The sequence below is a fragment of the Schizosaccharomyces osmophilus genome, chromosome 2, assembly GCF_027921745.1.
Source record: "Schizosaccharomyces osmophilus chromosome 2, complete sequence".
Classification (NCBI taxonomy): domain Eukaryota; kingdom Fungi; phylum Ascomycota; class Schizosaccharomycetes; order Schizosaccharomycetales; family Schizosaccharomycetaceae; genus Schizosaccharomyces; species Schizosaccharomyces osmophilus.
In genome coordinates this window covers 1,553,091-1,579,086 of record NC_079239.1, presented here as the reverse complement: position 1 = coordinate 1,579,086, position 25,996 = coordinate 1,553,091, and the positions used below count along the sequence as shown (strand labels likewise).

The 25,996-nt window shown below is 38.9% G+C and overlaps 13 protein-coding genes and 1 non-coding gene across 14 annotated transcripts; 7 read left to right on the top strand and 7 right to left on the bottom strand.

Moving 5' to 3' along the window:
• Positions 1-236: 236 nt before the first annotated feature.
• On the top strand, positions 237-1,642 carry hob1 (BAR adaptor protein Hob1; the record flags this gene model as incomplete). The annotated part of the gene is made up of 2 exons (XM_056182015.1): positions 237-1,493; positions 1,565-1,642. The coding sequence occupies 2 exons, from the start codon at positions 237-239 to the stop codon at positions 1,640-1,642; spliced, it is 1,335 nt and encodes a 444-aa protein (XP_056037932.1).
• A 746-nt stretch (positions 1,643-2,388) lies between these two features.
• sgf29 (SAGA complex subunit Sgf29) lies at positions 2,389-2,856 on the top strand (the record flags this gene model as incomplete). The annotated part of the gene is made up of 1 exon (XM_056182014.1): positions 2,389-2,856. One exon carries the CDS (start codon positions 2,389-2,391, stop codon positions 2,854-2,856), a length of 468 nt encoding a protein of 155 aa, XP_056037931.1.
• Positions 2,857-2,929: 73 nt separating this feature from the next.
• Positions 2,930-3,250, top strand: SOMG_03222 (SAGA complex subunit Sgf29-like; the record flags this gene model as incomplete). Its single annotated transcript, XM_056182013.1, has 1 exon — positions 2,930-3,250. The coding sequence occupies one exon, from the start codon at positions 2,930-2,932 to the stop codon at positions 3,248-3,250; it is 321 nt and encodes a 106-aa protein (XP_056037930.1).
• Positions 3,251-3,834: 584 nt separating this feature from the next.
• pvg3 (Golgi galactosylxylosylprotein 3-beta-galactosyltransferase Pvg3) lies at positions 3,835-4,977 on the top strand (the record flags this gene model as incomplete). Its single annotated transcript, XM_056182012.1, has 1 exon — positions 3,835-4,977. The coding sequence occupies one exon, from the start codon at positions 3,835-3,837 to the stop codon at positions 4,975-4,977; it is 1,143 nt and encodes a 380-aa protein (XP_056037837.1).
• An 862-nt stretch (positions 4,978-5,839) lies between these two features.
• ape2 (vacuolar aminopeptidase Ape2) lies at positions 5,840-8,500 on the bottom strand (the record flags this gene model as incomplete). The annotated part of the gene is made up of 1 exon (XM_056182011.1): positions 5,840-8,500. The coding sequence occupies one exon, from the start codon at positions 8,498-8,500 to the stop codon at positions 5,840-5,842; it is 2,661 nt and encodes an 886-aa protein (XP_056037836.1).
• An 854-nt stretch (positions 8,501-9,354) lies between these two features.
• On the bottom strand, positions 9,355-9,523 carry snR35. Its single transcript, XR_008803699.1, has one exon. It is a non-coding gene; the product is annotated as a box H/ACA small nucleolar RNA 20/snR35 (small nucleolar RNA).
• Positions 9,524-9,963: 440 nt separating this feature from the next.
• Positions 9,964-11,763, top strand: mex67 (mRNA export receptor, Tap, nucleoporin Mex67; the record flags this gene model as incomplete). Its single annotated transcript, XM_056182010.1, has 1 exon — positions 9,964-11,763. The coding sequence occupies one exon, from the start codon at positions 9,964-9,966 to the stop codon at positions 11,761-11,763; it is 1,800 nt and encodes a 599-aa protein (XP_056037795.1).
• Positions 11,764-11,948: 185 nt separating this feature from the next.
• Positions 11,949-13,213, bottom strand: rad60 (DNA repair protein, SUMO-related Rad60; the record flags this gene model as incomplete). Its single annotated transcript, XM_056182009.1, has 2 exons — positions 11,949-13,057; positions 13,114-13,213. 2 exons carry the CDS (start codon positions 13,211-13,213, stop codon positions 11,949-11,951), a joined length of 1,209 nt encoding a protein of 402 aa, XP_056037626.1.
• Positions 13,214-13,756: 543 nt separating this feature from the next.
• rpl35A02 (60S ribosomal protein L35A) lies at positions 13,757-14,264 on the top strand (the record flags this gene model as incomplete). The annotated part of the gene is made up of 2 exons (XM_056182008.1): positions 13,757-13,965; positions 14,147-14,264. The coding sequence occupies 2 exons, from the start codon at positions 13,757-13,759 to the stop codon at positions 14,262-14,264; spliced, it is 327 nt and encodes a 108-aa protein (XP_056037788.1).
• Positions 14,265-14,846: 582 nt separating this feature from the next.
• toc1 (Tor complex Tor2 interacting protein 1) lies at positions 14,847-16,193 on the bottom strand (the record flags this gene model as incomplete). Its single annotated transcript, XM_056182007.1, has 2 exons — positions 14,847-16,031; positions 16,071-16,193. The coding sequence occupies 2 exons, from the start codon at positions 16,191-16,193 to the stop codon at positions 14,847-14,849; spliced, it is 1,308 nt and encodes a 435-aa protein (XP_056038585.1).
• Positions 16,194-16,367: 174 nt separating this feature from the next.
• On the bottom strand, positions 16,368-17,957 carry pgs1 (CDP-diacylglycerol-glycerol-3-phosphate3-phosphatidyltransferase Pgs1; the record flags this gene model as incomplete). The annotated part of the gene is made up of 3 exons (XM_056182006.1): positions 16,368-16,624; positions 16,661-17,427; positions 17,473-17,957. The coding sequence occupies 3 exons, from the start codon at positions 17,955-17,957 to the stop codon at positions 16,368-16,370; spliced, it is 1,509 nt and encodes a 502-aa protein (XP_056037786.1).
• Positions 17,958-18,227: 270 nt separating this feature from the next.
• On the bottom strand, positions 18,228-22,992 carry gcn2 (eIF2 alpha kinase Gcn2; the record flags this gene model as incomplete). Its single annotated transcript, XM_056182005.1, has 2 exons — positions 18,228-22,832; positions 22,876-22,992. The coding sequence occupies 2 exons, from the start codon at positions 22,990-22,992 to the stop codon at positions 18,228-18,230; spliced, it is 4,722 nt and encodes a 1,573-aa protein (XP_056037787.1).
• Positions 22,993-23,855: 863 nt separating this feature from the next.
• Positions 23,856-24,750, top strand: ccp1 (CENP-A histone disassembly chaperone Ccp1; the record flags this gene model as incomplete). Its single annotated transcript, XM_056182004.1, has 4 exons — positions 23,856-23,928; positions 23,989-24,099; positions 24,153-24,659; positions 24,716-24,750. 4 exons carry the CDS (start codon positions 23,856-23,858, stop codon positions 24,748-24,750), a joined length of 726 nt encoding a protein of 241 aa, XP_056037791.1.
• Positions 24,751-24,889: 139 nt separating this feature from the next.
• Positions 24,890-25,675, bottom strand: tlg1 (SNARE Tlg1; the record flags this gene model as incomplete). Its single annotated transcript, XM_056182003.1, has 3 exons — positions 24,890-24,966; positions 25,012-25,580; positions 25,647-25,675. 3 exons carry the CDS (start codon positions 25,673-25,675, stop codon positions 24,890-24,892), a joined length of 675 nt encoding a protein of 224 aa, XP_056038588.1.
• Between the last annotated feature and the right edge of the window lie 321 nt (positions 25,676-25,996).

The following is a 25,996-nucleotide window of genomic DNA, read 5'->3' as shown; positions in this document are numbered from 1 at the left end:
GTTTGTAGGCGGTCGTAGTCTTGATTACTGTATTGTTTTCTAATGTGGTATTTTATTTTGTAAACTCTGCTATGGTGCGCAAAGTTTGTTTACAGATTGCTGTAGCTTTTATGGTAAAGTAGATAACGAGGGGGAACGTAATTTCTGATATGATGAGCAGAAACAGATGGGTTGAGGAACATACTCATCTTCCCAAGACACAACACCCAATTGAGACCTAAAACAGACGGAACTGAATGAGCTGGAAAGGATTCAAAAAGTCGGTGGTTCGTGCACCGCAAACGTTTCGTAGCAAATTCAACATTGGAGAACAGACGAAAGATCCAGTGTATGAAGATGCAGGACGACGTTTCAAGTCGTTGGAAACAGAAACCAAAAAACTTTCGGATGATTCGACAAAATACACAGACGCAATTCGTGGTCTACTGAATCATCAAGTAGGATTTGCAGATGCTTGCATAGAAATTTATAATCCTATTAGCGGGCAAGCTTCTAATCCAGAGTCGTATCATGTAGAAGGAAGTGAAGAGGGAGTTCAGGCAGCCGAGGCTTATAAAGATATTGTACATGATTTGGAATCTAGTTTAGCGTCTGAATTGGAAGTGATTCAGTCGCGCATCGTTGAGCCAGCAGGAGAATTGCTTAAAATCATTCGAGATGTCGATAAGTTTCTTACGAAGCGTGATCACAAACAAATTGATTACGATCGTCATCGCTCTACCTTGAAGAGGCTGCAGGAGAAGAAGGACCGCTCTCTAAAGGATGAAAAGCATCTATATGAGGCCGAAACCTCCTTTGATCAAGCATCCCAGGAGTATGAATATTATAATGAGATGGTCAAAGAGGAGCTTCCACGTCTTTTCGAGCTTGAGCAAGAGTTTATCGCTCCTCTCTTTCAAGATCTTTATTACATGCAGCTCAACATATTTTGGATTCTATATCAAAAGATGAGCAACTGCAACATTCCCTACTTCAATCTAGATTTCGACATTATTGCCGCGTACGAAAATAAGCGTGGCGATGTCAGAGATCGTACGGAGGCTCTGACCATTACTCGGTTCAAGACAGCGAAGCCTAGTCACAGGGTTTCTGGCAGCTTTACTGGCCATTCCTCTCACTCTTCGCCCTCTACTTCTTCATCCTTTTCCAACAAGCATGAAGTCGCCGCCAACTCGGACGTTTCTGCTTCCACTGTCGACGGTGAGGCCTCAACTTCAGAAGTCCCCCCTCCTTACACCTCCCTCGGTACCCATCCCGCCACTGCGGCTGCTGCAAATGCCCCAGAAAAATCTTCGTATCCTTACGCAGAGTCCACAGCTCCTGCTACCTCAGCTCCTCCTGCCCCGCCTGCTCCACCAGCAAAGCCAAAGCTTGCTATTCCATCAACAGAATATGTCACTGCTGTGTATGATTATACAGCTCAGGCTGCCGGTGATTTATCTTTCCGCGTGGGTGATCGCATTGAAATTGTTTCACGATCTGATAATCAAAACGTAAGTCATTCTATTTATCTTTCTCTTTTTCGTCTTTTTTCTGTGGTCTTGACTTTACTAATCTAATATAGGAATGGTGGATTGGCCGTGTGCACGGGTATGAAGGTCAGTTCCCGGGTAATTATGTTCAGTTAAACCAAATATCCTAAATAATTTTTTCATGATGCATCCTTTTTGTATTTTTTTCTTCTATTTTGTTACGTGGCTCTGTTACGTACGAAATGGGCGAAACGATCATGCGCAAATAGAATACTTTCCTTTATGTATTTTTGTTCCAATCTTTCTTTTGCATTATTTGGATAATTCGAAGCTAAGAAAGATTTGCTTGTTTCGTATTTTTTTGCTTAAATGCTCATTTGGAATGGATAGTTATTTATCTTAAAAAGTCTTGAAAATGATATACTCGAAGATGCCCCATATACGCGCCGTTTGTTTACAAAATTGTCGAGCCTCCGGGAGTCATACATCCCGTCTATGCATTTTCTATATATGTTCATTTTCCTAGTTTGCAAGGACTACTGCCGTCATTTTGTCTAATCTTGAATAATTAGCTAATGGAAAGAGTTCGCATGCATGCATTATCAGCAGCTGTACTCTCTACGTGAACTGGACTGTACATTGATTTAATTACAAACAATAAATGGTCTTTAGCTTTTGTTGAACATGCAACCAACAACCTGATTGTAGTATTCGTAAATTCCAAGTATTCAAAAGGTCTGCTTTCCAATAGGAAAATAGAAAGTTGTAATTGTTTTCCATGCTTCTACCATATTATATTTGCGTATACTTTACTTTTTCTTGAAGAATATGCCCATAGAGGGGCGTTGTGAAGTAGACAAGGAAGATGCTACACCACAGTAAATTTTGGCACGAGAAGGTCTTAGATGAGAAGTAAATGAATCAAAGCCTGATGGGTCGTACAAATACTTCAGAAGATGTTGATTCTATGTGGAATAAATTTTGTGCCGATTTAGAGCCTATAAAGAAATTACTAGGGGATCAAAAAGAATGCCATGAAACCGTTGAGGATGAGAAAATGGATTTGGAAGCGAAACTGGAGGCTTGCCGACGTGGTTTGCAAGCAACGAAGGACCAAAAGGCTCAATTAGATCCTGCTATACAATCTTTGGAGGTAATTATTCATGTTTTGGAAAAAGCGAATGAAAAGTCTGCAGCGTCCGTCATGAATAGCCCATTAACAAGAAGTCGGCGAAACCGGAGTGCTTCGCAGATTTTTATTCCTCCTTCGCTGGCTCCTGGTATGTCTGTTGCTTTTCGCTTACCACGAACACAAGACAATGAAGGAGGTGAATGGATTCAGTGTATTATTATAAAGGTGACAGGAGACCTCAAGAATAAGTAAGTTGTGCTGTTGCAAACCCTTTCATTTTATAACTTTGTATTTATCCGGAAGCAAGTTTCGACGGTCGAATTGCATGCATGGATCAGGTACTAACTTGAATGGCATTAGGTATGAAGTTCAGGATCCCGAGCCCGACGATGATGGAAATGCAGGACAAGTTTATAAAACTTCGGCAAAAAATCTTATTTATATTCCACCGAAAACAATTTCCTTGCCATCTCTTGGTCCAGGGACAACCGTGTTGGCACGCTATCCAGAAACAACCACATTTTATAAGGCAGAGGTAATACGAACCTTACCGAGTGGAGTTTGCAAGCTTCGGTTTGAAGGAGAGGAAGAAGCCGGTAAAGAAACCTCCGTGGAACGGCATCTCGTATTGGACTACAATGGATAAATTCTACTACTTTATGAGATATTCAACTCGACAGTGCAGATGCCATAATTTTATCAGAAACCTACGAGTTCAATTGTGATGATGACGATAATTTTCTTGTAAAACAACACAAAAGCAAATTTGCCAAGGTCTTTCTTTTGGAGATATCTTCGTTTGCAGAGCAACGCCAACGATTTGAATGTTTTTTATTTGTACATATGATGATAGAGAGAATTCAATGAAATCGATTTTTTAAGAACGCTTTTATATATTATTACTTAGCTGTAAATTGCCCAAGATTTGTTTTATTTACTTTTTGCCGAGATCCAGCGTATCCGCGTTATGTGAGGCAAAGTCGCTTTACATTGATCTGAACATGGGAAAGAACTTACCCTTAGTTATCCACAAGAATTGAAAGACAGCTAAAAGTGGTGTGTTCATTTTGCCGTCTGGATATTCTTTTTAGCTTTCTCATGTTGGTATGGTTTTCTTGTGAAACGTAGATTTGCAAAAAGTATTTGTATACGTTCGTCACCAATTGTAGTAATTCTACGTTTCCATTCATTCTTTCGTTTACGAATTATTTTCGTTTCTTCTCTGTTAATATGTTCTCCAATAAGAATCATTGTTTTTCGTATTTGGTGTTGCTCGTTTTTGGAATTACTTTCTTTTTTCTCATCATGTACCGATCATGGCGCACCGAAGCAAAGGCGATTTACGCTTTAGAGGATATGTTCCTTGGTCCATTATACACTGATTTAAGCACGGAACCTCCTCCCTTACGCATGTGTTTAGGCATTTTTTCGCATGCAAATAATGCCGCACGAAGACGTCTGTTGCGTGAGGACTACCATCGTTACATTAAGGAAGTAGCTAGTAAAGACAAGATCGATGTCAAATTCGTTTTAGGTGTTCCTAACTCAAATGAAGGACTGGCTGCTATTCGTGAAGAACAGCAATTGTATGGTGACCTTGAAGTTCTCCCTATTGGGGAAAACGTGGACCGTGGAAAAAGTATAGTATACTTTCAGACATTTTTGAAGGGATATCGGTCATATCCCTTGCTTTCCAAAGTTGCCGATGGCCATCTCTTAAAAGATATACAGTACGAGCATGAAGGCCAGGGAGGTTTTGTTTACAATGAAACAGTTGTTACACATGAACTTCCAGGGATGAAGGAGTTTCGCGACTTAGGTGTGGCACGAGATGAATATGATTTTATAGCGAAAGTTGATGATGATGCGTACGTCAACTTACCCTTGATGCTCTCAGAGCTTCGTCCTCACATTGGTAAGGAAGAATTTTACTTTGGAAGAGATTGTGCTCGCAAAGAATTACCAACGTCTGTCCGCGAGTTTCCATACATGTGCGGTTTTGCTTATGTTGTCTCACCAGACATAGCCTATCGCATTGCTAGTCAGCGTAAACTTTTTTTTCCTTGGGAAGATGCTCAAACTGGTTTTAATATTAACAGAAATTCTGGTAATGTCAAAAATATAAAATTTACCAGATACAATTTGTATGATATGGTTTTGCCCAACGAAGGTTATAATCCTCGACAGGCTTTTCTTCGTTTTGATGCCCTTGTCATTCACAAGCTCAAAACTGAGAAGCTTTTAGCTTCTGTAATTGAGTGGTACCGAAAAATGTACGAGCATCGTGCTTACTGTCAAACTCTGCCCGATGATGAAAAACGGTTATGTATGAAGGCTTCTTATCCTTCGGTTGCTATCGAGGAGAACCCTTAATTGCATTACTCCTTGTAACAATGTTTTTCCAAACATAGTTTTATTGTCTTGCATACTTTTTATTTTCTTCTTTTTGCATTTTCATTTTTCATAGGTTGCGAAACCTCTGTTGTCTCTTTTCTTTTACGAAGTTTGTTGCTTATTTCTTTCTTATGTAAATATTGTTCTTTCTAATTCTTACATTCTCATCTTAATTTTACATACTTTTACTTTATTAATGTCATTTTGAATTACTTTATTTTTTATTCTTTTAATTTTGTTTTTGTTGTATTTGGTTTGTTTATTATTTGACTGTTTCTGCTCATTGTAAACGATGCATTACGTATGGTATCCACGAAGAAAAAAGAAGTCACTATCAACCCTACCCTACTGCTCCAAAAAAAAAGGTATAAAAAGGCAGCGTTCGCAACCTGTTTCTTTGAATCAAAAATGTCAGAGGTCAGCCACGGTGAATATGTGAATTAATACGTATTCTACTGCCAGGGTCATTCGTTGACTTTGCGACCTCGAGATCAAAACTCGTTGACAAAGAACCCTGCTCTTATGACCTATTAAATTAGGCGATTGGCGTAGGGGCCGACGATGCGAGAAATTCTTATATAGATATCGATTACTTTGTTTGGTTTAGAAATGCTTGAATGAGACTGATTATTTTCTATGGCTTGTGTTTGTATAGTTTGGTAAACATAGTAATACACCAAGTAGTGAAATTCTGAGTGGATGTGCTGCTAGTACTTGATGTAATCAAAATCATTTGTATGTTCGTAAGGAACTAAGTCTTTTCTACCTATAAATTTTTATGTAGTTTTAATGTATCATAATAGAAAATTTAGTATCACTAGCTCAACAAACTTCTTTTTAATTAGACGTAATTGTTAATCTTGAGCCATTCTGTAATGTCGTTCAACGACTTCTCAATGAAACTAGAGCTGGACGAAATGCTGTCCAAAGATTGTTGAAGTGCACGTTCGTACAACTTGATGTCTTGGTTGGCAAAAAACTTTTTGATGGTGTCAATATCCGACTTGTGAGTAAATCCGCCGGTAATGATTCGAACAATATGGCCACGCATGGTACCAGCAATGGGAAGTCGCTTCAAGAGTTGCTCCCAATGGGTTGTAGCAAACTTCCACATAGTGACTACACCCTTCTTATGACTAGACAAGCTTGACAATACCAAGTACAAATCTTGCTCTTTGACAATAGGATCCAAGGCAAGTTGAAGGGTCTTTTCAATGTATGCGTCGTTTTCAGTGTAGCCAAATGCTCTAAGGCAATTGGTGCGAACGTATGGGTCATTTGACTTCTTGTAAATATCCAGCAATTGATCCCAACACTTAGGCTCACCGTGACGGACTGCGATAATGAAAACAGAAGAGCGGAGATTGTCGTTGATGGCTTTTTGGTCACCCGCAGCGTATGCTTCGAACATTCTGATAGCATCCGAGACAACCTTCTTGTCACCATTGACACCAGCAAAACCAAAGACTGTGCTCTTGAATTGACGGCTGATGTGATCATCAGAGCTGTCGAAAGACCATCCGAGTTTGTGTGCTTTGACGGAAGAAATCTCCAAAATGAACTTCTTCAAAGCATCTACAATCTCGGGCTTTTCAAAGCGTAGAGTGGACTTGATACCATTTAGACGAGCTAAAATTTCTGTGAAAACAACGAAGCTTGGTTCTTCTTTCCAAGTCTTGGCCAAGTCGAGAGTGCTGCTAACATGCCCATAGCCAGCTCTGGATAAGGAAGCAACATCAGCAATCAAACCGGCACGGTCCTCGACGCTGAGGAATTCGGGCTTTTCAACGGCAACCTTTGCAAGTCTCTTTAAGTGATCGGTCGTATATTGTACTCGATAAATACCAGATTGTTCTGAATTAAGTTTGTAAGCACCATGAGATTCTTGTGAAAGGGGAAGCTCAACAGATCTTTCTGTCAAAACAATCTTCTCATCCACCGTGGGCTTTCCATCTTTAATAGTCTTCAACTTTAATGGGACCCAGTATAGCGTCTTGTCGTCTTCAGGGCTAACATCACCGGTGGATAAGAAACGATGTTGTTCAATGCGAAGTTTTCCTTCTTTGGTTTCCGAGATACTGATGACGGGATAGCCGGTGAACTTGGTCCAGCACTTCATCATGGTAGAAATATCTTGACCAGACTCTTCAGATAGGGCAGCCCATAAATCTTCGGTAACGGTGTTGTTGTAACGATGTCTGGAAATGTATTTTTGAATACCTCTAATGAAAACGTCTTCTCCAACATACTTGCTAATCATACGAATGACGCAAGATCCCTTGGAGTAAGAAATGGCATCAAAAATTTGGTTAATTTCATACTCGTGCATAATAGGAACTTCAATGGGATGACTAGAACGAAGAGCATCCAAAGCAAGGGCGGATTGTAGTTCGTCGGTGACATATGATTCCCAAACCTTCCATTCGGGATAGAAGTTGTGACAACTGAACCAAGACATCCACGTAGCAAAACCTTCGTTAAGCCACAAGCCATCCCAGAACTGCATAGTGACCAAATTGCCGAACCATTGGTGAGCCAGCTCGTGTTGGACAACTTCGGCAACGCGCTGAATGACGGTGGCAGCAGAATCTTCAGAAACCAAAATGGCAGAGAGACGATAAGTAATGAGACCCCAGTTTTCCATGGCACCAGCTTCAAAGTCAGGAATAGCTACCATGTCGCATTTGGGCAAGGGATATGCTTCGTTGAAGGCACCAGAAAAAAAATCTATGGTCTTAGCACCTAAATCGGCGGCAAATTTACCCTGCTGGGCGAAGCCAGGAGTAGTGTAGACACGGACAGGTAAACGAGGGCAATGTTTACCAGGTGTAAAGCATTCAACATATTCAAGTTCGGCAACGATCCAAGCCAATAAATAGGTAGACATGCGGCAAGTCTTTGCGAAACGAGCAGTTTTCACGTCATCCTTGATAACTTCTTCAGAGATATTCATGTTACTTAAAATAGTATAATTGGACTTTGCGGTTATGTCAATGCTGAAGGTTGCCTTCAAAGCAGGCTCATCCCAACAAGGGAATGCGCGACGAGCACTAGTAGGTTCCATTTGAGTGGTAGCAAGGTACTTGGTGTTTCCATCGGCATCGACATAACTAGAACGATAAAAGCCTTCCATACCCTTGGAAATGACACCAGTGAAAGCAAGCTTTAAAACTGCAACGGAATTAGCAGGCACAATGGAGGAGAATTGAAGGACAATGCGTTCATCTTTGTAAGTAACGTTGTCTGTCCAAATGGTTTGATGACCCCATTCCAAAGCAGCGCTTAAGATACGTAAATTTATTCCGTGCAGGGTAATCGTGTCTGAATCCTCAATCACGTCTAAAGAGACATTGACATTACCACCATAAGCAAATGTCTCCAAGTCTGGGTAGAGACTAAGGTCATAATGAATTGGTTTGACATTCGTGGGTAGAACGCTACGATTATCGTCCTTTGCTAGGGAAGCAGAAGCTGATCCAGATGACGGTACGGTAACTTGCATCGTGGATAGCAAAAAAAAGAAAGGAAATGGGTAGTAAGTCTGTAATAAAAAATAAGAGATAAATTCTAAATCAACGGACTTCTAACAAGGAAAATTTGGCAAATTGAGCTCCTTTGTATAGATTCAAAACCTGTTCTTCCTGTACAAATATGTCACAAACACCACCTAAGAAGGTTTTGCTGTGAAGTTTTAAATTGAAAACACAGAGCAAGATTCTATATCTGCTAAATGTTTTTTCTAAGGGTTTTTGAAACGTTGGTTCGTTGGACGAGGTGAGTTGTTGAAGTCAAGTTTGTGTTTATATAGTAAATCCAAGGAACACAGTACTGTGATACTGCTCACAGCGGTACGAGGGAAAGTATCACGATAGTCTGATAAGAGAACCATATAATAATACTAGTATAAAGACATAGAATTACTAAAAGAAATTATAATAGCATATAGCTATACTTGCTTATGCAACTATCAAACTGACCCATGCTCCATTTATTCACTCATATGTAAATAAACAAAAAAAGAAAAAAATCAATAGCCGAAGATGGTTAAAGGTAGTCTCCCTGTACTTACGTTTCTTGATGGTTTGCCAATTCATCGATCATGAAGCAACTTGAATTCAAGCCAAAAGAGAAATCAATCGTAAAGAATAATCGAACTGCTCCTACTGTCGTACTAAGACACTCGTTGATCTTTATGTGTACTGCTAATATTCCGATGTACAGACCTCCATGTACGCTTCTATTTTTATTTCTACGAATTTTTCAACACACTTTTTCAAATAATACTTGTTCAAAACCACTTTTAAATAAAACCGACTCAATTCTTTATTCATGCTTACAAGAGAATCTATCTATAAGACATTTCTGAACCACCGACCCACAATGACCGCTTGATAATTCAACGATCACTGTATGGATACTAAGACGTCCATTTGACTCTGGCCCACGTCTGACGCTCAAACCATTCCACAAAAATAATCGAAAAGCGAGCAACACGAATGTGGGCGTCGGTATATAACCGCACGATAGTGAAAAAGTAGGGTTTGTGCAACCTTATATATTTACTGGGCGTGACTGCTTTATAACAACCCTACCCTAACCGAAAGGAAAAGTAAGTATGGGGTACTGTGGAAGGAAAGGCTGGTGCTTGTGTTTATGATGAAGGAGCATTCAAAAGAAGGGCTATTCATACACTGTAGTTAAACGACTTTTTGAGAATGTTAGGTATTTCCAATGATTTTCATGGGAATTTCACTTTTTTTCGTGCCTGTTAATGAAACTTTTAACCTTGTTTACCTTGGATGATTTGTTTTTACGTGGGTCTTCCTATCACGTTCGCTTAGATTGAAGCTTAACAGTACTAAGCTATTTCGGTTATCAAAAAGGAAGGGAGTGTTAGACATTCGCCTTAGTTCTAAAACGGTTTGCACTTTACCAATCTCTCACCATTCTGTTGGAATTGCGAGGATGCTGCGTAGAAAGCGTGATCGCAAGAATGCTGCCAAGGAAAATGAAATGGCAATCGACAAGCCACTAGAAGCCAAACGAGCACCTAACAAGAACCGGCCACATCATGAACCACCAATATCCGTAGTCATTACAGGTCATTCCAAAGCTTCAGAGGACGATTTGATTAGTTTTGTTTGGAGAAAGGCAAAAGTGCGTCTTATGAATCTTGTTCTTACTCCTGCTTCTGCTACAGCAGTCGTGAAAAGTCAGGATTTTCCAAAGCTAAACGGTTTGAATGGTACAGCCTTTGCTGGTGATCGATTGGCCATTAGAAGCATCACTGGATCCTCTCCTGCTGCTTCTGCATTGAAAAAATCAAAGTCGAAGCGAACTCGTCAGTTGGTTTCTTCAGGATCAACTTCTGCTTTGCGTTCTCTTTCTTCTTCTTCAGCTCCGGAAAAAAGTCCATCGGCACCAGCGTCTTCTTCTACAAATGAAACCATTGAAAAGCTAAAGCAATTTCTTGGTTCTCGTTACCATTCTGAAAGCAAATTCCTAGATCTAGGAAGCTTGCAACAGGATGCTCTTTTAAGAGAAATGGGAATTCTAGCAGAAGCCTCTACAAAGAGCAAAATGTTTCCTGCTTTAATGAAGGTTGCATCTCTTCATTATCCTGATGTAGTATCTGTCAATTTATCTGATAACAACATTGACTCTGTGTCTTCTGTCACCACTCTTTCACAAACTTGGCCTCGTCTGTTAAATTTAAGTATCGCAAATAATCGGATTTCCACACTCAAAGACTTGGAGCCCTGGGCCCCTAAAACGAAATTTCCGGATTTGCAAGAGCTGGTCCTAGTAGGCAACCCAATCTGCCAAACTACCTACGCAAACCAGGTTTTGCAATATCAATCGGAAATGGTTACAAGATTTCCTAAACTCCGATTACTAGATGGGAATCCAATTCACCCAGAAGTTTTGGCTGCTCATACTTCTCTACCCTTTCCGGCTTTCCCTCCCTTTTTTGATAAACCAGAAACCCAGCAGCTCATTTATCCCTTTCTCGAGGCTTTTTTTAAAGGTTGGGATACTGACCGTGCAGCTCTTATTCAACAAGTATATAGCCCTCAGGCTACCTTTTCCGTCTCTCTAAACTCAAGCAACCTTCGATCTAAGGCCGTTCCTTCTAAATCTGATTCACTGAAATGGGGTATTTACAAAAAGAAAAGCAGAAACTTGTTACATGTCCGTTCAGTAGATGAACAGGCATCACGGTCGTATGTTGGACAAGAAGCCATCGTTGCTGCTGTAAATGCATTACCCAAAACTCGGCATGATATGTCAGATTCTTCTCAATGGTTAATTGAGGGATGGAACTTGGTACTTCCTTCTATTGGAAGCGCCATAAAAATAGTTGTACATGGAAAATTCGAAGAGCCCCAAAATAAAAGCCTTACAAGGAACTTTGATCGCGTTATCATCATATTACCTGGTGGATCCACAGGTGTGTTAGTTGTCAACGACATGTTGATTGTCCGCTCCTATGTTGGATCTTTCTCTTGGATCACTCAAACAAATCCTATATCTACACCAAATATGTCAACCGCGCCAACGAATGATCAGCAGGCTGGTCCTGCTGCATTACCCAATCAAGATATGCAACAACAAATGGTTTTGAGACTCAAGTTGGAAACGGGATTGAACGATCATTTTTCTAGAATGTGCTGCGAGCAAAATAACTGGAACTATCCACAAGCCATGACTTCATATTTAGAATTAAAAAACCAAGGTGTTATTCCGCCAGAGGCATTTGCTTAAATTTTTGGGAACGGAAAATAGGTTTATTTTAGATTTAGGAAAAAGAAAACGGGAAAAGTGATGATATATTTATGAATTTCTATTTACAACAATGGTCGTAATCTAAAATAAAACAAAATAATGCAATAATGTGAGAAAATATGAATAATGTAAAACCCTATGAATAATTTTTTTTTTACTTTTTTTTAAATTAGGATATTAATTTGATCCTCGTCCTCGATTTCTAGATTTTCCAAATTGTCCTTTGGATCTAACCAATCTCCTTCAAATTCTAGTCGTATGCCTTCATGAAATGGAATCTCTGTTTGATTACAATACTTTCGAGTAATATCTTTTACCGAAGTATCTACTGGTATCGAAAGGTGGACATCCTGTCCTTTTTTTGGTCGAACTAATATAGATATAATTCGTTTCAATGGGATTTCTTTTGGCTCTTCGCGTGAAAAAAGTTTTGCTTCTTCTTGAGCCCTTTGCTGCTGTAGAAGCTCATAGTCAACTTTGTGAAAGGCATGAATCACTAACCGAGTGTCGATTTTTAGCATTCCAGCGCCTTTAGGAGTCCCAAAGTCCCAAAGTTTCCGATTTTGGAACACAAATACAACGTCTTGAACGCGCTTTCTCATCGTGTAGGCATTTCGGACGCGACGGAATTGCTGGTTGGATTTTACCTTAAAAAGAAGTGGTGACTCCCAATCCGTTGGTAGGAACATGGTACTTCCAGGGACCTTTTGTCCGATTACAGCCAGCTGTAATATTACTGGTACATGGTCTCTTTGTGGTGAGGCAAGGGGGTCCTCTGGAGTCAGGTTGGAGGAGTCTGTTTGCGGTAGGCTATGAGTTCTCAGTCCGGTAGAAGCAGCAGTATCGGGATCCTTGGAAGAGCTAGTATCACGTAAGGGAAGACTTACATCAGTATCCGCTTGATCCTTTGATACGTTTTGAAACTCTTTCACCTGACGATCTAGCTCTTGAAGTCGTTTATTAAAGTCAACATCGAGGAAAGGCGTTGGAGGTGGTGTATCAACGGTGTTGAAACTGTTGCTTCGAAGAATAGAAGTTGCAGTTCTTGTCGCATAAGGGTGTGGTGCATTCTCCGAGTCCACTGAGTGCTGTACGCTGTTCAATGGGTCATCTTCATTTCTCCTTGGAGAAGCAGCAGAAGGTAAAGTAGACGAAACAGTGGGCTCCGTTTCCGTACTCATCAAAGTGGACGTCCCAGGGGGGTTTCTACTTTCAGAACGAATTTGCTTTAAAGGAGGCTCTTCGACAGAGGGCTCTGGATCCGAGTTTTCATCTACAGATTGTTAGTAAACGACACTTTTGGGTTGCAACGTTCAAAATTGAACTCACCCGAGTCTGACAAAGAATGGCTTAACCTTTTGGCCAAATTCAAAGGCGGCTTTTTTATTGGTTTTGCAAAAAATGCTAAATCATCATCTTCCTCCTGCATCTCATAGAATTGAACAAAAATGCTCTACAATAGTAACAGCTTTTTGGCAAATAAAGGGGTACAGCGCTCTTTGCTATTCCTTGTACGGGTTGTAAGGAGACTACGCAAGTAAACAATATAAGTGAAAATCAAAATAAACGGAAATTCGTCCAAGAATCTGAGACTTGCTCTATCATTTTAGAACATATAAAAGGACCTTTTAAAATCTAATGTATTTAATAAAGGTACCATTTTTTTCGTATTTTAAATGCAGTGTGTAGGTGAACGATTTGTGTCAATAACTGAAACCAAATGAATTTATTCATGAACATTTTTATAATAAAGCCCTTCTGTATAAGACTCTGTCTATAACTATTACAATTTCTTTCATTCAAAAGAAAGACTAAATCAACAAATGTCTAATTCTATTGTTTACTAAGCTATTACACCGTGCGACGTTAATACAAACAACGAGTCTTGCTATCCATTGTACTGCAAAACAGTCACAACCAAACCAAACCGTATACTCCCTATCTTTAACCAACTCCCTTTTACCAAGCAAATATGCCTGCCCAAGGACACAGATTATACGTTAAAGCCAAGCACTTGTCTTACCAACGCAGTAAGCACCACATTCAACCAAACACATCTTTGGTTAAGGTGGAGGGCTGCGACTCCAAGGAAGATGCTCAATTTTACTTGGGTAAGCGCATTTGCTTTGTTTACAAGTGCAACAAACCTATCCGTGGATCTAAGATCCGTGTCATCTGGGGGTAAGTCTATAGATTTATGTGACGCCATTTATATGGATTAGTTATTGAGGTTTCGTGGCTATATTGCTGATCTTATGCTGGCCTTTTCTATATAAAGAAGTTTCATCTTTTCCTCTATTACCGGTCGAGGATAAGAATGGAAACATTAAAAACAATTGACAAAATACTAACTACTGACTAGTACCGTTTCTCGTGTTCACGGAAACTCTGGTGTAGTTCGTGCTCGCTTTGTTCACAACCTTCCTCCCAAGACCTTTGGTGCATCCCTTCGCGTCATGCTTTACCCTTCTAACATCTAAATAAAATTCATGTTGCGCTTGGTAAAAATGACTTACTTTTTATTCTACACCCCAATTTTCTCCAATTAATGTGGTAGAATTTTATTAAACGATTGCCGTAATTATTGGTTATTGATATCCGCCTGTTTTTTACTTGAAAGATAATACTATTCTACTTTTGTAGTCGAGGTGATAATTATGCCATGTAACCAAGTCAATGTAACTTGAAACTTACACATATATATATCTTGTACGTTCGTACTCCACTACTCTGTGATCATACAAGCTTGTTTATGGATGAAATCTACAATCTGCTTAAGAATCTTAATGTCTATAATTCTTAAGACCTTAAGACCTTTGGCTTTGTCGGTTGAAAAGAAGATTGCTATGGGAAACAAAAATCCAGAAACAAGCAAGCTTCAAATGTTCAGCATAAAACGAAACTACTCAAATACATTCGAAATATTATTTATTAATTAAAATCATAACTATTGCATTAAACTGTTTCGTGACAGGTACGTATTCATCCAAAAATTAACAGCAAAAAATAAAAAAAAGGCAAAAATCAAAGTAAAAAGCTTCAGGCATTTTAGGGTAGTCTCGTTAGTTTAAGCTCTTCCAGCCATGTGATAAGAAAGAATGTTTATAAGAGGTTATAAGATTTGGATCATCATTAGCTAGATTATAGCCCATACTCCTAGCATGTACGCTGCGACTATGCTCGTCCGCCTTGTGCAACATACGCAGCCATCTCTCTTTACGGTCAATAAATGACGCCGTTGGTGCTTCAAAGGAAGAATCAGAGCTAATACTTGACGAAGGGGTGCGTTCCGTATAGCTGGAAGATTGTATTGCCATTGGGAAGCTTTCAGAAAAAGAAGAATCCAAATCCATAGGAAAATCGGTGTCTTTTGAATGCTTGTCTGAGGTCAGGGCGTCTAACTCACTTGTGTCACCGGGAGGAATAGTTTCAAGCACACCATCCTCGTTCAAATCGCTAAAACTTATATCGAATGCAAGTTCTTCATTCGAATTATAGTCACTTTTCTCTGCTTGTTCATATTTTAAGCTTCCGCTTTCTTCATCTGGCAAGCTTTTCTCAAATTGATGTGCAAGTGCCTTTACTTGGTCGTGTTCTTGATTAACCGGTTTACTAGGTTGCTTACCGTCAGAACAGATCACTTCAAATTTGTCTGTGAATGCAACTTGCTTCTTCGGTTTACTTCTTTGAGTGTGACGAGAGTGTTCTGTTTCAGACTTTACAACGTTCGGCTTTTTTTCTCTAGATAAAGGCATAAAAGCCTTTATCTCGCCCTCGTACTGAATTTTGGCTTCATGCAAGGAATTACGTTTCAAACAAAAAGCATCCCACTCAAGCTCTTTCGTATACTCTTCATAAGAATCTTGTTGTGAACGAAGAAATGACAACAATGTTTGTCGATTTTCCTTCTTTCGTTCTAAAACGAGGTTCTTGAAAAGCTCATCAATTTCAGGGTCCATTTGGGTCTTATTCAACAGTATTTGGTCTTCCATTCCAATGTCTTGACCTGAACTCAGCATGTCCATGCGAATTCCAAACTGAGATACAGTTTTCGGATCTTTGAAGGTAGAGAGGTACTTTGCTACTTCATAAATGTAAATATCGACATTATTATGTTCATTTTCTTTGAGATAATACTTCAAATCGTGTACCAATCTATTCACGACAAAAAGAGAAATACGGCATCCTTTGCAAGCAATTATCGACTTTCCTTCAATGTGATGGATTTGTGAGAGGCTATATAATTTCTAATACGTTAATTTTGTGAATTACAAGTGTAAACTTACAATTCGAATAAGGTCGCCGGGAACAGAAACCCATTTGTGCTTCGCGTCATTTGGGATTCCCAGAATCCTTAAATTTAAACAATTACAGCTTAAACCATCTCCAAAAGAGACTTGAAGAGGCATGAATAACTATCTACAGACGAAGAATCACTATTTCAAGATCACAATGTGTAGGCGGTGGGAATGGCTAGTATGATATTCTCGTACATAGAAATTCGAAATCCTGGAAATCGGAATCGTTAAAGAAGAAGGAAATCGTACTTACTTATTTCCATATAGTTTTTCATTAATAAGAAGTTAGAGTTTCTTTCGTAAAAGGGATGCCAATGCCTTTACATACAGTGGGACCTTTTCCAGATTGCAAGATCCCATAGGTTTGGCATGTTGCCGAATTAACTGGTGTTCTTTTTGAAATGAAGATTGAAGTTGCTGATTTTGTGTCATGATCACTAAAGTTGCCTCCAAATCCAATATTCGAGACCGACTTGTATAGTTTGACGATCCTATTGTAGTTAAAAACGGAAAAGGTCTCCCAGGATAGGTAAACCAAAAGCCTAAAAGTTAGTTAATGGAATTCGGCACTTCATTACCTTTAGCATGATATGTATGCCCTGGCCTCTGCCATTGTAAGACATTTATATCTTTTTTCATTCGAATGGCATCAAGTAAAAATTTCTCAGCAATGTATTGATAGGCAGGTGGAATCATATGCGAGGGTCCCTTTGATTTGTAAAACCCGTTAGCCTGTTGCGAAGCAACAATTGCTTCTCCCGGTCCCTTACTTTTCAACAATTGTCTTCGTAGCTCCGGGTATACATTAAAATAACCAGCTGTCAATGTCCATTCAACCTTTTCGTTCATGATGGTGTTTCCTAGTAAATCCAACACTTTATCTTCGGTGGACTGTACTTGATCTGTCAGCACAGGCATACACTGAAAAAGGGGATACACAATAGCAGTTCGTTCACACGAATTGTTTTCTATTGGTTTGTTTACATTTTGATCATTTTCCGTGACGCTGGTCCCGTACGCTGAGGTAAGGGGTCTAGTATAATCTCTTTCAGAAGTGTGATCTTGACTTCTGCTTAAGAGATGTTGAAGTCTATTAGAAGCTTCCTTTATAAAGCCAGTCAAGTTGGTTAAAGGATTAGGAACATCATTGTTCCACTCCAGTCGAAACCGACATGGAAGGCTCTCCGCTGTTGTTGACAAAAGTTCACGATTACTAGGCAAGCAGTCAAATGACAATCCTGCAAATGTTTTATGAACGTGAAAGAAAAAATCAGACAAATTGCTGTCATGGAAAAGATAGTAACGATCCTTACGATTGGTAAAGTAGTCTCTTGACAAGTTTGCACTAATATAAAAATCATTAGACGAAGCACTCTAACCATTTACTTACCCACTAATTATTAAGGAATCATCTGCTCCATAAATTTTCATATGTTGGAGACCCCAACCCTCATTAAACCTTTTGGGAACTATTCTTTTCTTGAGACCACGTAAGTTTGGAGTGTGATAGAGCTTTATTTCACATCGTTCGGGAAACTCTTCTGTTAATTTAGTAAGTAGAGAAGCAGACGAATTAGCGGGAAATTCCCTCGTTGACCGCAATTGATCTGCCAAAATAAATACTTGTAATTTTGGTTTTGCAACCATAGCCTGTCGAATTACATTTACGAATTCATTCTCTTCTTTCCCTATGTATAGCGTAGAAAGGAATATCCGTTTCTCTGCAGATTTTATTAAGTTCTTAAGAGTTTCATAAAACTCATTCGGTTCATGAAGAACCTGAATATTCGCGGCATCAACGTAAAATTTTGGACAAATGGCATCTATTTTGGTTTCCAATCTGTTAAACAATTGTCTTTCTGGTAGAGAAAACATCGAAGGTGAAAGCTGAAACAGGAACTGTCCGTTAAAGTCCTTTTACATCAATTGTTTTAGACAAACGAGCTTTTACACCTCAAACGAAGCCACAGCTAACGAATATTGATTAAAATTTTAAAGAGAAATTAAAAAACTCTTTTTTGAAATGATAAAAAATGAAAACTGTAAAATCATTGTTTACTAGTCTATATACTGTTACTTGTTTACAGCTAGCAAAATTATGAATTCAGTTCAAGAACTTATAATCTATTATCCTATTTATATTAACTAATTTAAACCGTAAAGATATATTTCATTGGTCCGAAAAGAGCAAATCCAAACTCGATTTCTACCTTTCTCAGCCAAACTTGTCAGTTTCGTTTGAAGTCTTTGCATATACTCTCTTTGGGAAGCAGGACAACTGTCAACCAACTTTTTCCAAGAATCGTCATCTTTGAAACTAGTGCTTTTCAGTCCCTGCATGGCTGCGGCATCACAATCTACTGCTAATGCCAAGGCATCTTTAGTACTATCGTGTATTGCTGACTGTACAAGATCATAAACTTTGTTCATTGCGTTTTGTTTGTGCTTCCATTTGTATTTTCTGTCGCTAGCTGCTTTCAATGGAACAAGCTGCACATCCAAATCGATTTCTGATGAAGAATCATTGTATTTCCCATAGTCTTGGATATCGGAATCAATCACCTGCCTTGTTTGGGATAAGTTCTCATTCCTTTTTCGCTCATTAATTTCTCCTAATAGCCAAACACCAACTTCGTCTATTTTGATTTCATCATCCTCATTTTTCATGATATTTCGAGCTTTCACCGAATGTTCCATTTGCGTGTTTTTTTGCCTTACCACTAAAACCCAATTTACTCCTTCACTTTTATAACGCGTCACTATTTCTTCCAAGCTTGTAGCACCTCGTAGAATAATATCAGCTCGAATGTTCAGAGACCATAATTCCTGAAGTAAGGCACATTTTTCCATTATAGAATCCTTACCGATACTTGTTACAAGGACATCCACACGACGAGGTAACCAGGAGCCTAATGTTTTCGTTATAGGTGATCGGGTTTGTACTTTTGATTGCTTCCTGGAGTGAAAACGGATGTAGCGCGACACCGAGGAAACAATACTCTCCAGCCCTAAACTCATACCAACAACATGTTTTCTTCGGGTAGTTCTCATTAACGGAGGATCAAATAATCTAACGAGCTTATCATACCTTCCTCCCACACATAAAAGCTCAGCTTTTTCGGGGGTATGTATTGCTTGAAACATTATTCCCCCTTCATAAAATTCATGACTGTGAACGCAAAGCGGAACAAAATAAACCGGATGCGAAAGTTTCAGCCCTTTCAAAAAACGCCAAACTTTTTCTAAATTATTTAACGCGCTGCGCATTTTAATCGTCATCGATTTTCCAAAAACTCTCCTTAGTCTGTTTAAACCTTCGTCAAAACTAACACAAAAGTCAAATAGGTTCAAGTCATCCAAAGTCGTTGAAGGTACTAAAGATTCATTCCTAAGCTGGTTTCGGATTTGCGAAAAAGATAACCCTTGGTTCTTTTGGCCGAGAATTTGGCTCGTACGGTTTCTTTTTTCTCTAGATATTTGTAGAAAGTCGAGGATCCCAGAAAAGATATCGGCATGGTTTATCCAAATACAACTGTTGACTAATGATGGAATCTCAAGCAACACTTCATCCAAAACTTTTATACTTTCCGCATCATACCAGTCTAAATTGTCTGAATTTGTAGTCAAATCAAAAGATATCTTCTTCATTGCTTTTGGTTTACCGCCGCCATAAGATTCTCTAAAGACATCCGCAATTAAATATGTTTTTTCCTCTTCAACAGCATTACGGGCTACATTCCTTGCATAAGGCAATGTGGTATCGTAAGGAAGCTGTAAAAGCGTTCCAGCTTTGTCTAATAAGGAAACCAGAGCTTTATTTTCACCATACTGTGTAGACTTTGGAAATAACGCTTGTGACTCTCGTTCCTTTGCACCGTGCCTTCGAAACACTTGAACTATGTGATCTCGAACCAATCCAGCAAGAAGACTGTCACATCCTCTCTCTAAGACCCTAGATATGGCATTGTCGTCTTCCGACAAGTTAAAATCATAAGTATAATCTTTATGCCTATCTGGAACTTGGCTAAAGAGAACTTTTAACAGTTTTGAATAATAGGGACTATTTCGATTTGATAGCAATTTTAAACCTTCTTGGATATATTCTTCGCCAACTTTAGGAGGTATAGCCTCACTTTCCAGCAATTCTTGGCTAGAAGGTCTTTTGGCAGGGTCATGCTGTAAAAGTGAATGAATTACTTTGTATTCATGGCTCGTCAAAGAGAAGGGGAAATTATTAGGCAGTAAGATAAAGGGGGATCTAATAGCATCAATTAAACGAATTCGCTCCATAGATGTTGAAAATGACATACACATCTCGAACAGTATTATACCTAAGCTATACATGTCCACCTTCGCATCATAGTGCAAACCGCTAGTTTTCTTTAAAAGCTCTGGTGCAACGTAGAGAGCCGTCCCTACACCCGAAGTAAGTTCACCATCGCCAGTATTTCTGTTCTTTGATTTGTCATTGATAATCTGACTAGGCTCGTTCTCAGTCGCTAAGCCAAAATCTCCCAACTTAACATTTCTATTTTCATCTAAAAACACGTTTCCAGGTTTGAGGTCCCGATGCATCATTCCACGGCTGTGAATATACGCCAACGCTTCTAGTATTTGTCTAAACAGGCGCCATATTTCATCAACTTGAAGTTTTTCCCTAATAATATCTTGTAAGGACAGCTTTTCACAATATTCCATTTGAACATACAAAGTAGCATTTAGGTTCGGCTCTCCAGTTTTGTTTGTGTATATTGTTCGTACATCGCTTTCACTTCTACCCACATTAATATCTTCAGAAGTATTCGAGGCAGAATAAGATGTTTCCGGCGACAGTTCAGGATTTTCTGGACTAGAAGTCTCCCCTTCAAAATGTATATCAAGATCTGACAAATCGTCTGTGGTATACCTACTTGAATGTTGTATATCGCTGGTTATTCTTGATGATGGAACAAATGAATCTTCTTCAGAATCAGATTCCTTCAAATTTTCACTAGTATCAGTTTCCACCCAGGCAGTATAATACCGAACAACGTGGTCGTGATGAAGACGTGAAAGTGTCATTACTTCTCGTAAAATTCGGCTGTTTTCTTTGTCATTGTGGTGGAGTAAGAGCTTTTTAATAGCATAAAATCGTCCATCAATGCGATTCTTTACTTTAACCACTTCCCCAAATCCACCTTTGCCAAGGAATTCAATTTCCTCAAAATCAGATTCATAGCGCGAGACGCTTTTTCTGTATAACATATCTATTATTCCGTCCTGTCCGCCATAGGACATCCGGGTGTTTCTTCCCAATGAACCTTGCTCAACTGTAGTCAATATAGACGTCCCGAGTCTGATTACTTGACTTGCAAGCAGGTCCGTAGCGGTCGGCCTCTTTTTAGGATCACGCATCAAGCAACGTCGAATAAGTTCCTGATATGGTCCTGGCAGTAAAGGTATGACATGACTGAATAAAAGCTTTATTGAAGAAAATTTCTGCAAAACATGCATACCGCAAAGCATTTGTAAAACCAAGAGTCCAAAGCACCAAATATCGGTTTTCCGAGAAGCCGACATGAAAAAGGTTTCATTGACTTCCGGTGGATACAAATCCTCTGGCAAGATTCCAGGGATACTTTGAGATTCTGTATGAAAAGGAGACGAAGCATTCATATCTCGTAAAGTCCTTGTAAAGCAAAAATCCATGAGTTTAGCGAAAGTTTTGTGACCAGACTGAAATAAAATGACATTATCTAAATGAAGGTTGCGATGAGATATTCCTAGTCGATGAAGTTCGGCAAGTCCTTCTAAAATGTTATTGGAAAAAGTTCGAACAGTCTCTACGTCTAAGGTCACAATGGTTTGTAACAAGCCAGCCAGAGTAAGTTTGTTAGAATATTCTTGTAATATATACAGACGCCAGCCATGACTTTCTATTTCGCGCTGCAACTGATATTCATAGATGGAAGCCAGTAAATCATGTCGAATGACTTTTAAATTTTCCAGTTCGCTTTCCAAATCTTGAATTGATTTTTTGCCAGCTTCAGTACTATAGTAAGGGTTCGTTAACCGTACCATTCTAAGCATGAAGATGCAATCTGGAAATAGGGCTTCATCGATATCAGCTTTCGCTAGCGCCAAAGTGGAAAGAGGAGAGCTAGATATCCTGTATAATGGAATCACTTTATGAAATTCAACGAGAGAATCTTGGTAGTTTTTCACAGAAATGGAGCAGTCAAAATAAACTGAAGAAGGCAATCGATCAAAAGTCAATTTGTTAGTGTCATCTATTTTTTTTTCTTTGGGAGACTGCGGAGAATCGTAAGAGCGGCGTTGAAGTTCATCGCGAATCTTATTCTGTAAAATCTTTTCTTCCTCGTAATGAGCTTCCTTCTCTTTTTCTAGTTTTAACTGTTCATCCATTTCAGCACGCTCTCTATCTTGCTGAAGTTGTACAGCACGCTCTTCCTCCAAACTGGCAAACTGTGAGGATAGATCTGATTGCCAATCATTCAAATATTCCTGTACCATACTAGCGAATTCAAATATCATTTCTTCACCCAATAGTTCCTTCGCCTTCTGATCCAATTTTTTAAGCAGAAAGCGAATCTGAGACTTCAAAACATTTTCTCCATTTTGAAGCTTTACTGTTGGTTTAACATAGGGATAACTTCTTCCCAACTCGATATAGAGATCAACTTTTGCAATGCTTTTAGCGCTCGGACTACGAGAACATAAATGAATAGCGAAGACCCTTCCATTAGATACCTAATAATAACGGTTAGCTTAACAATTAATAAAAATCACTTACGTTCCACGCATTTTTGGATTTCAACTCCTCAAAGTCGTCCATGAAAATTGCCTTCAAAGCCGCGATTTCATTCTGTTGTGTTTCCCGACATAATTCCAAACGTTTCGCAGCGTCCATAAACAATTCTTTAAAAAGAATGTCAATTGGAAATAATCAAATGTCTTTTAGATGCTATTCAGCTTCAGTGTTCAATTGAAAGTTTGTAGTACGGTAGGTGCAAAAGATACAAGTACTAAGAAAAGAGCATCATAATACTTCCACAAAATTATTGGACTTCTTCGCAAAACTCATAAATTTATTTGCTAAAAACTGTATCATACTATATAGTTTCAGTAACTCATCCTCCATAAAGTTCCTTTGATGGGTTGATTATTATCCTAAGAATTAAGACTCTTGATTGATGGCACAAAATGCTACCATCTAAATTTGATATAATAGTGCAGAAAAAACTTTCGGAAAAGTTAATGCTTATGAAACCAACCTGTTTGAAATACCTGACCCGCTATGTGAAAATAGTCTTTACAGGCCAATTTTAGCTACTATTGTACTTTGAAAGTTAAGCTTTAAATAGCAAGGGAAGTAGACTTGAGTGACTTGAATTAGCATGCCCGCAATTAAACAAACACTTGATGCACCTAACTAGGCAACTTTTGAAGCAGGTATTGGAAAACATCGATTGCAACTAGTAGTCTTGTATCTAGGCGAAATAACGTATCCAAGTCCGAATGAGGATATAATATCAGCTTAATAATTTCTCTGTTACCACGCCATTGCACTTAGAAGGAATGGAACAATGGACCCCAAGAAAGGAAGAAAAAAAAGTTTAATCCAAAAAAGAAACATTAAACGCGAAATCCTTTTCTTGTGAAGAATTTCGAATATCACCTCCTAGTAAGGGTAATACACAAAATTTCGAAAGAATGCCAGCATACTGTTTAAAAAATTTCAACTTTTTGCCAAATTATACTAATCAATAAAACATGGATGCCGCAGAAGCCTTTGAGAACCTTGCTAATCTTGAACAAGATTTCGGAAAGGCTGAAATTGAAATCTGTAAGTTGCTTGTCATAACAATAGATCAATGTCATTCCGTATCACTAACCTTTATAACAGTAAGAAAGCAGAATGAATTGTTTAAGCCTCTTTTTGAGAAACGCCGCGATATTTTAAAGAACATTCGCAACTTCTGGGTGGTCGTTCTTGAAGCTGCAGGAGATGAAATTAGTATGTTTGCTGGAGTCGGTCTCTGCACTAACGTTTGCTAACCTTTTTCCTAGGCCAATACATTACTCCTGAAGATAGCATCCTTTTGGAGAAGTTGGAAAACATCTATGTTGAAAGATATGACAAGGAAGACCCTCGTAATGTTCGCATCACCTTGACTTTCCAATCCAACGATTATTTGGAGGATGATAACCTTAGTTTGGTTAAGGAAGTCTGTGTGAAAGAAAGCACTACAAAAGACGAAGAGGGTTTGGAAAAAACTAACACTTCTCTCGTTTCGAAGCCTACAGACATCAAGTGGAAGACTGGAAAGAGCCTATTCCGCAAGAATCAAGACAGCCCTCCCAACTTCTTTGACTATTTCCGTTGGACTGGCGAAGAAGAAGAAGACGACTTTGATGGTGCCTCTCTTACCATCTTTTTGGCTGAAGACTTATTCCCCAACGCTGTCAAGTACTTCACTGAAGCCATGACTGAAGAGGCTAGCGATGAAGAAGGCTCTGTAGATTTGGAAGAAGAAGATGATGATGAAGGAAAAGACGAGGCCGCAGAAGGAGAGAGTAAGTCTAGTCATTGTCATAGAAGACGGTTGTAGTATTTTTACTAACCTATACAGATCAGGAACCACCCAGCAAAAAATCCAAAAATTAGAGTTACAAGTGATGAGGATTAATAAATCTCATGGGTATAAACTCCTTTTAGGCGAAATGTCGTCTGATAATGAAATATATAAGTAGCGTGAAATCCATGTATACTTAGTTATCATAAAGGTCATTGGACTTAAAACAAATTACAAAAGAATAATGAGTACAAGCAAAACTAATAATACGAAGATTAAGACAGTAATGCAACAACCCGACCTTGAATCTAATGAAGTCTGTTAGTACAACTTTCCAAAATGGGATTTCGTACCGGCACTGGAAACTGTAAAATCCTTTAATCTTTTCATTCCTCGACGCAGTTTATGATTCGTGTTTTCTATTGTATGATCAAGTGTATCTATAATGTTCGATTGCTCTCCCAACTCTTGACCCATCACTTGAGCTAGGCCACGTATATTACCAACGGTATCATACACTCCATCTAACATAACATCCTGTTGGTCATATAATTGTTCCTGCATCTGTCTTCGAGACTGGCGGTCGTCTTCGGTCAATGCTGTCTTTGCCATGTCCGTGCTATAGGGCTCTGTGTTTACAGCAACACTTGGAGCTGCCTTCATTTGTAAGCTGATATTATTTAATTCAACATCGAGGTCTGTAATAAACTTCCTTCTTGCTGTCAATTCTTGCTCGTCCAAACCATATCGTTCAGAGTTGTTCATCGCAATCTCTATAGCTCCTTTCAAATCTGCTAATGTTTCATTCAGCTCTTCAATTGCAAATGAAAGCTCTGTGTTTGGTGCTGGAATCCCTGCGTTTCGATTCTTCATGAATGATCCAAATAGTTTGCGGACATTTTCCATTTGAGCCGAAGCATCACTGTTCATCATTAGCTTTCACTGATATTTGATTATTCGTATAGCAAGAGAGATAACTCCAACTTACGCTTTCACTTCGTAAAAAGGGTCTTCCATTCTGCCCAAACGCAAGCAAAGCCAAACCTTTTATGAACAAAAGGTACTCTTATTATGAATGTTTACAATGCTAATATCTGCTTATATAAAATATGAAAAGAATAATACCATAGAGTTTCAACGACTTCGTCCTTAGTGTTTGTCGGAATAAGCCAGTTTCAGTTTGTAATTACGAAGTAAGTAACTAAGTAACATTGAAACGTGTAGGTAACACTACGAAGTGTAAACAAACAAGTCAGCAGTCCGTAAAGCAGTTTTTGTGTCTGTTTCTACATTTGTCTTAAAGAAATTCTTCACGTTTCCTATTTTTGATATATTTCT